The following is a 9,476-nucleotide window of genomic DNA, read 5'->3' on the forward strand; positions in this document are numbered from 1 at the left end:
TTTTTTTTTTTTTTTTTTTTTTTTTTTTTTTTTTTGTATGCTCTTATATTCTTTCATTTTTCGCAATGGTTCTTCCTCTAAAAAAAGACAATGAAACTCCAATAAAATCGGTGAAGCACTTGAATAAAGAACCCAAGGAATCCCAATCACAATTTCTAGTGTTTGGCAGTATACTTTATCAAGTCACCGCACACAAGAAAAAGTTATTGTATATATATTGAAAGAATTCCTTTTTCTTAGCAATTGGATTCTGGATTTGCTACAATTTTATCTCATGTTCTTGGTTCATTTCTTCCTCCAATGTTTAAATCCTCTTGGTGCTGCTGCTTCCCTCTCTTTTATCCTTATTTTTGGTCCATATCTCCCAAATCGAATTAATTTCCACAATAAAATTCTGTTTGAACAGGTACCTAACATGGGTCCTCGTGCACTCGCGATTTCCTTTCCCTTTTCATGTGCTTTGGGTCTCCTTTCATCTATGATTGCTTCCACAATGGGTCAGTTACTGTTATGGATAAAATATATTATACTCTACCAATATTCATCATCTGGTATAATTTAGTCCCTTTTCTTTAATCGGTTTTCTTCTATTAATTGAATAGTGAAGAGTCTATGGAGCTGTATGAAGTGAGGTCTCTTTTATGAAAACATGTTAACACCTAAAGTTTAAGCTCCAGAAAAATGAATTGGTTGAAAAGAAACAGTTCTAAAGAAACAACTAGCAAGTTCTTGTAATTTTCTTCTATTTATGATTCTATTAATTGGGGTATTGTGTTAGGCTCCTACAGTGAGTGTATGAGAAGAAGGCTTAAAGGAAAACGTGACCTAAAAGTTCATTAGGAATAAGCACTAGTAGAAGTGGGAGGAATGATGTGGGCGTGAGGTAAGATATATATATATTGGAGAAGTTAAGGAAGGAAGAGAAGATAGCTACCTAGCTAGCCAGCCTTGTTTCGTGCATGGTTCACTTCTTACCTTCTGAATAACATTTTACTGGTGCTATTTTCGCATTGAACCCACAAATGCCTGTATTTTTGAGTTTCATCTAGATCATTAGAACTTTCAGTACGTATCAAATGACTACTTGACAGAAATATAAATTAGCTAATCTTACTTCGTTTATGAATTTGTGAGCTAATCTCTTAAAGGCTAAATGCAGTCTTGACTCGAGGAAAGCAAATAAAGGTTAAATAGTTAAGCGACAAGGACATTGCCAAGTTAATGGGATAATAAGCGTCTCGTGCAATGTGTGATAGCCTTTTTACGTAGTCTCCCATTCTTGCTTAGATTATAAAAGTTATTCCTCTTTGTTGGTAAATCACACGATAACCATTTTGATATTTGATGGTGGCAGTGAGCAAAGCTTACATTTGGGCTTATGCCTGTTTCCAGTTCGCGATAGTCATCCTATTCGCGCATGTATATTATGCAATAGTAAGAATTTGCATTTCTTATCACTTTCTGCTTATTTCAGTCTCAATATTTTGAATGGTCTTGATGATCGTCCATAATATTCTCTCATCGTCTTTCAAAATGCAGCTTAACGTGAATGCCATTCTCTCGGTTTTTCTTTCTGCCCTCACTGGATTCGGGCTTGCTATTTGCATAAACTCGCTTCTTATAGAGTATCTTAAATGGAGAAGAAGCAGGCTATTGAGATCTGCCGATCAACAGATGAGTGCAAGGAGTCCGCCTCAAGTACAGCAGCAGCCACTCGAGCAATTGCAGCAAGAACGCCTTCAGCCACATTCCCATCAGCATCAAGCAATTGAAGATCGAAGTATGGGTCACTAGGGAGTTACTGGTCAGCGAGGAACAACGATTCAGAGGCCACAGCTCACTGAGGTTCCAAGGTTAGTGCCTGTTTGAGACCATAAAAATGTTTGGCTTTCCCCTTTTTTTTTTTTTTTTTTATAAAAATGTTTGAACTGCCCTAATTTTTTCCTTTGTGTGTTTAATAAGTCGTCGAATTTTCCATTTTATAGCGAATACATCCTTAACCTATTTAACAATTTTTTTAGATTCACAAACTATTGGAAACAAAATTGAAAGTTCAATATCTTATGTCCAATACTTGAAAAGTAGTTGAATATGTCAAGAATCTATTAGATACAAAATTGTAAGGTTAAAAAACTTTGACGTTTGGGACCTACAAGCCATAAAATCGAAAGTTCAAGGACATATTAGACACAAACACACCTATTAGACTAGAATTACAATTGAACCTTAGTGTTTATTGATTTGTCCAGTTGCAGCTCACCCTCCTTCCATTACAAGGGAATCGATCCATTTCGATTCCATCTCGTGGCGAAGCGATTCAACAATTTGTGCGACATAGCTTTTAATTACTGTCCAGAAGCCTGAGCTATCAGATGGAGATAGTAGCTAAATCAAACATTGATCATTAGAAAGCTCGAGTCAACGGTTGGAAATTGAAACGACCGTTACAGAATCCGTTCATCTTTCTTACCTCGCGATGAGCTGCTGTTCCCACTTGTTGTAGGCGACAGAACAAGCTTTTGCTATTAGCAGCAAGCAAGATTCGCAGTGGATGAAGCAGACGTTGAAGGTATATATGATTAGTTAGCACCGGAAGAGTTCCTTGCAGCTCTGCGTTGGGTTTGTAAGGAGAATCTCAGGTTATCTCTTTCAGATGCTTTGTGTGATGATTGAGGAGTCTGTGTTCATAGTATTTGTTCTTGTTCAGATAAGAAAAAATAAAAACCAGACCCTCAAATTTGTAAAATAACGTTCCATAATTCTTGTTGTGCTTGCTTTATGTGTGTGTTTTTATTGGTACTGTATGTATTTTGGTTTTAAAATTATGCTATTTTCATTTACATATTCCCCAGCATCAATTAGTCCTATAATATATATAACTCTCATTAGTTTACTCCCATCTATCTGAATAAGCGGTCTCAACTCGGGAGGAAGAACAAGTAATAGACATAAAACCATCCATTCGGGTTCTATATTTGTTCGAATAAAATGCTTAACTAATTCCATACGTTTAACCAAAAAATCTTTTCTTCTTTCAACTTTATCTTCCCATTCATTACCCGCAGTCCTTCTTTGCCTAATTCTTTCCATTCTACCAATGAATAATTTATAATGAGTCGCAAATCTAAATCAGCTAATTGTTCTCGTATAGCACCTGCTCTGGTAGATTTCTCGAATATATATATATATATATATATATATATATATGTCTATATTCTCTTGCCTCGTATCCTATTTTTTATTCTTTGTCTCACTGAAATTCTCTATTTATTTTTTAGGAGATGGACACTACAAAAAATAATTGATACAATAGAATACGAAAAATGCTATTGTAGACGTTTTATAACGTTTTTTGTATGTCGTGATAGCTCATTTAATTAAAAGTCTGATATTTTTAATAGTATTTTTTTATAGCTATAATAGATGCTATAATAAAGTATAAAACTATAGATAATTTTATGAAAAAACGATATTGTAGGCTTCTTATAATATTTTCCGTACGTCATGATTGTTCATGTCATTAAAAGTCCAATCTGAGACTTTTTATAGCGTTTTATTATCCCTCGGTTATTTGCAGTAAATTTTTTTTTTTCATTTATATATATATATATATATATATATATATATATTAAAAATATTTTATTTCAAAATAAATTTAATAGATAATTTTAATTTTTTAAGATAGCTTACAGTAAAACGTCCTAATAATTTTGAAATTTAATAATAATGTAGTAATAAAAAAAAAAATATAATGTTTTACGTCGTTTCTAAATATTTAAATTTTAATATTATAATTTCTAACACTAAAAAAATATTTATTTATTTATTTTCAAAGGCGGAAAAAGAAAATCCCACGAAGAAGACACATCTGTAATTTGCCATTCGGGTCCAGAAGTATGGCGAGTGATCAATCTCCACAAAGACCGGGTGAAGACGCGCATGAAGATGAACAGAAGGGCTCGAGCTCGGTGAAGGGAAAAGCTATGGCGGGAAAGACCATGGGGTGGGTTTTGGCTCTTATAGTGGCTGTCGTTGCGCTTTTTGTTGGGCTTTCCTTCAAATCCCGATATCCGATCGCCCCTTCCTTCCCTTCCCCTCAACAGGTACGAGTTTCTTCTTGATAATTATGCTTGTATTATAGTTTCGGAAGATATTTTTCTATTTTCTGTTGGAATTGGAAGGCATTTCTCTCTGTCTTTAGGAATTTACTGGTATTTTACGAATTTTCGGAGTATTAATTATTGGATAGCAGCTTTTGTGACTTGTTAGAACTGCGTTTATGATTATCGAGCTGTTTAAGATCTATTGTTCGTATTACATGGGCGAGCTTTTGGTATACTACATAATGCTATGAAAAAGGATTAAAGATTGAAAGCGAAAGATTTACCCGCAGTGTGGTTACAATTTCAAATTGAGGGAAAGATGATGGCCTTTGGTTAAATGCTTTGAGATGGTGTTCTTGGTGTGCCGCCCGGCTAGGGAGAGGTTTCAACATCCTTGTAAAGAATGCTTCGTTACTCTCTCCAACTGATGTGAGATCTCAAATTTTTTATCTGCTGTAGCGTAATGGTGGATTACAGCGTAATGGTGGATTGTTTCTCGTCGGACTTTTTGGATCTTGTGATTAGACCTTGATTATGGGAGAACTCTACTTGGGTCCTTTTGGTTAAATAAGTGTTATCAAGGATTCCTACGTACATTTTCTGTCTTTATTATCCTTCTTTAAGTTGTTAAATTGATTGAAAGAAGATTGGCAACATGTGATCTTGGCTTTGAAGTGGGTGTGACATGAAATGGACTCTTTATCAGAGAGGTTTATTTAATTTCTAATTGATTTAAGTTGGCAGAGTTTTATACTTTTATTTCATGTTCTTGTTTGCTTTTGTAGAAACTCTTCAAAGTTGATGAGCTAGCTTTGTATAATGGAACTGATGAGGGATTGCCTATTCTTCTTGGAATTCTTGGGTACTCTCCACCTCCCTCCCAACCCACCTCCAAATTTTATCTATGTTTTTTTTCAGTTAAATTTGCTTAATCATTATGATTTATGAGAGAATGTAGAAAATGGATGAAGTAAATCATGATAGTTCATAGCGTTGAACGACTGAGCTGCATATCTCAATTCTTTCTTGTTGACATTCTTTTGAAATTATATCATTATTCTGCCGCACATGGAAAAACAAAATGTCTTGGATTAAACATCAATAACCTGACAACATATACAAATGCATGCCCGTTGTAATACGGTTAAGCCAAGGGGTCGTTTCATGGAAGTCAATCCCTTGCTATTTAACCTCTAATGATTTTATTTTTTTTTCAGATCAGTCTTTGATGTCACAAAAGGAAAATCTCACTATGGTGTGGGAGGAGGTTATCATCACTTTTCGGGAAGGTTTGTGATCGATATTTTCCTTGTTAATCTCCTAGGCAACAAATCCAAATTTGATAAGAATAAATTTTAAAATTCCTACATAGCAGCATTTGTTCTATCAATGGTTCAGATTGTCATAGTTCTTTTTCTTCATGTATTTGTGTTTGTCATTTGTAGCTATTGAATCTAATAGATTACAATAATGAGTCATTTTCTTTCTGCTCTCTGTCACTTAGGACAGTCTGGAAGCCTAAAAACATTAGTTTTCAATTTGAATGATTATAGTTCCTTACTGATCCAATTATATTTGGTTTCTTTTTAACAAGACCTTGATTTTCGATTGCCACTTTTCTTAGAGTTTTGCGATATACATTAGCAGTATCGTTCTGATATTTTCTTCTTTCATGGTTGTTTCTAAAATAGAGATGCTTCTCGTGCATTCGTATCAGGAAACTTCACAGGTATTTATGGTTTCTTGTTGGGGCGCTTTAAAATATTTTCAGTCAGTTTCTAGTTATAAATATGTGTACGTAGTATAACAGACATTTGAGTGTTCTACAGATATAGTGAAACTTTTGTTTTCTTTGGGCTGCCAATTTGAATCAATTTCTGACCAATGCTTGCTTTTCACTTCCACATTGTGAATGGAGTGCCTAAAATTAGGCTTTTTTTTAAGGTGGAGGATGTGTATCTTCAATTAACTATTGTATTAAAATGTCGTCATCCTAATTATGTCTTCATATGGAAAACGTGCAAAAACGGTAATTTGACTATTACTCAACAAGAAATATGTATTGTGAGATTCCACATCGATTGGAGAGGGGAACGAAACATTACTTATAAGGGTGTGGGACCCTCTCCCTAACCGATGCGTTTTAAAAGCTTAAGGGGAAGCTTAGAAAGGAAAACCCAAAGAGGACAATATCTGCTAGCAATGGGCTTGGGCTGTTACAAATGGTATCAAAGCTAGACACCGAGCGGTGTGCCAACGAGAACGCTGGGCTTCCAAGGGGGGTGGATTGTGAGATCCCACATCGGTTGGAGAAGGGAACAAAACATTCCTTATAAGGGTGTGGATACCTCTCTCTAACAGACGTGTTTTAAAACCTTGAGGGGAAGCCCAAAGAGGACAATATCTGCTAGCGGTGGGCTTAGGCAGTTACAAATGGTATCAGAGCCAGACATCGGGCGGTGTGCCAGCGAGGATGCTGGGCTTCCAAGGGGGGTGGATTGTGAGATCCCACGGATGGAGAGGGGAATAGAGCCTTCCTTATAAGGGTGTGGAACTTCTCCCTAACCGATGCGTTTTACAACTTTGAGGGGAAGTCCATAAGGGAAAGTCCAAAGAGGACAATATCTGCTAGCGGCGGGCTTGAGCTTGGGCTGTTACATGTACTAAATCAAATGTCCATTTCTATTTCTTTTTCATTTGAGGGTGAGGAGAGGAAGAATGGTAGAGAGTGGTTGGGAATAAGAACTAAGAAAAAAGAAGAAAAATGTTTCATATGTCCTATTACCTAAACATCATTCAAGTATCAATTGAATTCTATCATTTGTTATTGTTATAGGGGAAGGACTCACTGATTCCTTGCGGGGTCTGTCAAATGCTGAGGTACTCTTAATTGCTTACTTAAATTGTCACTATGGTCAAGGGATTGCCCTTAAATATGCAATGCTGTTGCTTATTATTCGTCTTCTCATTCTTAAGCTTTGTAGAACTTCTGCCCCTCCAAACCCGTTCTTTCCCCCTCTTTGGTATATATACACTGCTCTCTCAAGGTTTATATATCTGACTTTTATACTAACTAATCTTGTAGATCAAGAGCGTCGTTGAATGGCGGGGCTTTTACCATAAATCCTACACGTAAGTTGGCTGCAGTAGCGTCTGTTATCTTAAATGATATGGGATGACAACTGTTGCAACTTGCAAGTGTCGTGCGTGTTCATTCGAGCATGAAAAATTGATTAATTGATAGAAGACGTTAGATTTGGGAATGATGTTATATTATTGGAATAAATGCTGAAGGATAATGTTCTTGGCCTTGGCCACAGATTTGTAGGTAAGTTGGTGGGTCTTTACTATGATGATCAAGGAAATCCCACTAAGCATTTGAAGGGAGCTGAGGCAAAGGCTGCCAGAGGCGCACAACTTTTGAAGAAACAAAAGAAAGAGGAGGATAAACTGCCAAGCTGTAATTCGAAATGGAGTCAGGATGAAGGTGGTGAGGTATATTCTTCAATGCAGTCATGTTATTTAACAATCAGATTCTATATTTACTCGTTAGGACCGTATTTAGGTGTGAGATCCACATCGGCTGGAGAGGGAACAAAGCATTCCTTATATGGGTGTGGAAACCTCTTCCTAGTAGACACGTTTTAAAACCGTAAGGCTGACGGCGATACGTAATGGGCTGAAGCAGACAATATCTATTAGCGGTGGGCTTTTACAAATGGTATCAGAGCCAGACACCAGGCAGTGTGCCAACGAGGATGCTAGGCCCCCAAGGGGGATGGATTGTGAGATCCCACATCAGTTGAATAGGTGAACAAAGCATTCCTTATATGGGTGTGGAAACCTCTCCCTAGTCGGCTTGTTTTAAAACTGTGAGGCTGATGGCGATACATAATGGGCCAAAGTGGACAATATCTACAATTGGTGGGCTTGAGATGTTTACAAATAGTATAAGAGTCAGACATTGGGCGGTGTGCTAGTGAGGATGCTGGCCCCCAAGGGGGGTGGATTGCGAGATCCCACATCGGTTGGAGAGGGGAACAAAGCATTCCTTATATGGATGTGGAAACCTCTTCATAGTAGACACATTTGTGAGGCTAACGGCAACACGTAATGGGCCAAAGCGGACAATATCTACAAGCAGTGGGCTTGGGTTGTGGTTGTTACACTAGGATTTATCCAATCTACCCAACAAATATATTTGATGAAAAGACTAGAAATGGGCTTGGGTTGTGGTTGTTACACTAGGATTTATCCAATCTACCCAACAAATATATTTGATGAAAAGACTAGAAATGCCTCTAAAGTATTGTGTTCTTTCATTTATCCCAATGGAAGCTTGGTTTTCTAGGTTAATTCACACACACAGAATAAACTTCATATTGTGATCTCTTTTACCCCATCATTAGGTCTGGTGCGATAATGGCTTCCCGAGGTTGATACAGAGACCATTAGAAATCGCGTTGACAGGGAAGATGAGCAAACGATGCGCTTGCTTTCGAGAAGACCAGCTGGGAGAGCCAGGATTAGAAGTTTATGAAGGTTGTGACTACCAAGCGCAGACCTGCCGTGTTTAAAGACCCGTTACAAACAGCCTTAGCTTGTACATCAGAAACCACTTCATTATAGTTATCATCCATAAACCAGAGGAGGTGAAACCTGCACGAGATTGACAGAAATGGGCAATAGATACACAGAAACACGACGTACCGAACGTTCCATTCTTCGTTTTTTTTCCTCTTCCTTAGGAAGAATGCGGGAGACAGGGAGTATCGACCACGTACAGGTACGTGTTTCATGACATAACACTGTTCATTGATCATATCATCAGCTTCAGTTGCTTGCCTGCTTTCTAGACCTGTGTTTTGATGTATTTTGATGTGAATTGTATGTTTTGGCCTCTTTTAGATTCAACAGCTGCAAGACATGAACAGACAAACCTTGTCTCTCAATTATTGATGTTGCTATACTTCTGACTATTGGTCTATAATATGTTCCCTTCATTACATCGCTTTCAAGGATGATTTGGTGCTTAGTTGAATCCATATGAAATATACATGTGTATATATATTTGCCTCGGGAAAAATTAACTTAAACTTCATAGGCCCGCACGACACGACACGACAGGCTATTAGCTCAGGGCCAATTCGGCATCCTTTTGTTCAATTTCTCGTGGGCATCGGTCCGAACCTCCTAATAATATCCAGTCATGCATTAAACTTCATCTCAAACTTTTTTGGATTTGATTAAATTCAACCATGAGGTTAGAATAGTGTAAAAAATATTTGTAATATCAATAATTTCAATAAAATTGATTTTTTTTAATTAAGTTTAGTCAATACATGAACTAATCATGGCATAAATTTGTTAAAT

The 9,476-nt window shown here is 36.9% G+C and overlaps 2 protein-coding genes and 1 long non-coding RNA gene across 6 annotated transcripts in view; 2 read left to right on the forward strand and 1 right to left on the reverse strand.

Moving 5' to 3' along the window:
- Positions 1–2,808, forward strand: part of LOC111480425 — a 10,412-nt gene extending 7,604 nt beyond the window's left edge. For 2 of the 3 annotated variants that reach the window (XM_023125456.1, XM_023125458.1), the window contains exons 6-9: positions 407–497; positions 1,355–1,434; positions 1,540–1,853; positions 2,250–2,808. In XM_023125456.1, the coding sequence (XP_022981224.1) occupies positions 407–497; positions 1,355–1,434; positions 1,540–1,794 (426 nt within the window). In that variant the 3' untranslated portion in view covers positions 1,795–1,853; positions 2,250–2,808. The remainder of the gene's footprint in view (positions 1–406; positions 498–1,354; positions 1,435–1,539; positions 1,854–2,249) is intronic. The other variant, XM_023125457.1, reaches the window with a different exon arrangement.
- LOC111480427 overlaps positions 1–9,462 on the reverse strand; it is an 11,980-nt gene extending 2,518 nt beyond the window's left edge. The window contains exon 1 of the long non-coding RNA XR_002717820.1: positions 9,452–9,462. This is a non-coding gene — a long non-coding RNA (uncharacterized LOC111480427). The remainder of the gene's footprint in view (positions 1–9,451) is intronic.
- Positions 3,846–9,121, forward strand: LOC111480426 (membrane-associated progesterone-binding protein 4). 2 transcript variants are annotated; one of them, XR_002717819.1, is made up of 9 exons: positions 3,846–4,103; positions 4,889–4,965; positions 5,321–5,392; positions 5,795–5,832; positions 6,940–6,983; positions 7,189–7,235; positions 7,424–7,598; positions 8,513–8,889; positions 9,012–9,121. XR_002717819.1 is itself a non-coding variant. In XM_023125459.1 (8 exons), the coding sequence occupies exons 1-8, from the start codon at positions 3,897–3,899 to the stop codon at positions 8,678–8,680; spliced, it is 828 nt and encodes a 275-aa protein (XP_022981227.1). In that variant the 5' UTR covers positions 3,846–3,896; the 3' UTR covers positions 8,681–9,112. The 2 variants fall into 2 exon arrangements, 1 of the variants encoding a protein (XP_022981227.1); XM_023125459.1 differs by having other exon boundaries at positions 8,513–9,112.
- Positions 9,463–9,476: the final 14 nt, after the last annotated feature.

This window comes from Cucurbita maxima, unplaced genomic scaffold, assembly GCF_002738345.1.
Source record: "Cucurbita maxima cultivar Rimu unplaced genomic scaffold, Cmax_1.0 Cma_Scf00006, whole genome shotgun sequence".
Taxonomy (NCBI): Eukaryota; Viridiplantae; Streptophyta; class Magnoliopsida; order Cucurbitales; family Cucurbitaceae; genus Cucurbita; species Cucurbita maxima.

What these genes read in the sequence shown, in the direction of transcription:
- LOC111480426 (XM_023125459.1), top strand. Translation starts at nt 3,897, where the DNA reads ATGGCGAGTGATCAATCTCCACAAAGACCGGGTGAAGACGCGCATGAA. An exon ending in CCTTCCCTTCCCCTCAACAG is followed by an intron (nt 4,104 to 4,888) that starts GTACGAGTTTCT and finishes TTGCTTTTGTAG; the next exon opens with AAACTCTTCAAAGTTGATGA. An exon ending in ATTCTTCTTGGAATTCTTGG is followed by an intron (nt 4,966 to 5,320) that starts GTACTCTCCACC and finishes TTTTTTTTTCAG; the next exon opens with ATCAGTCTTTGATGTCACAA.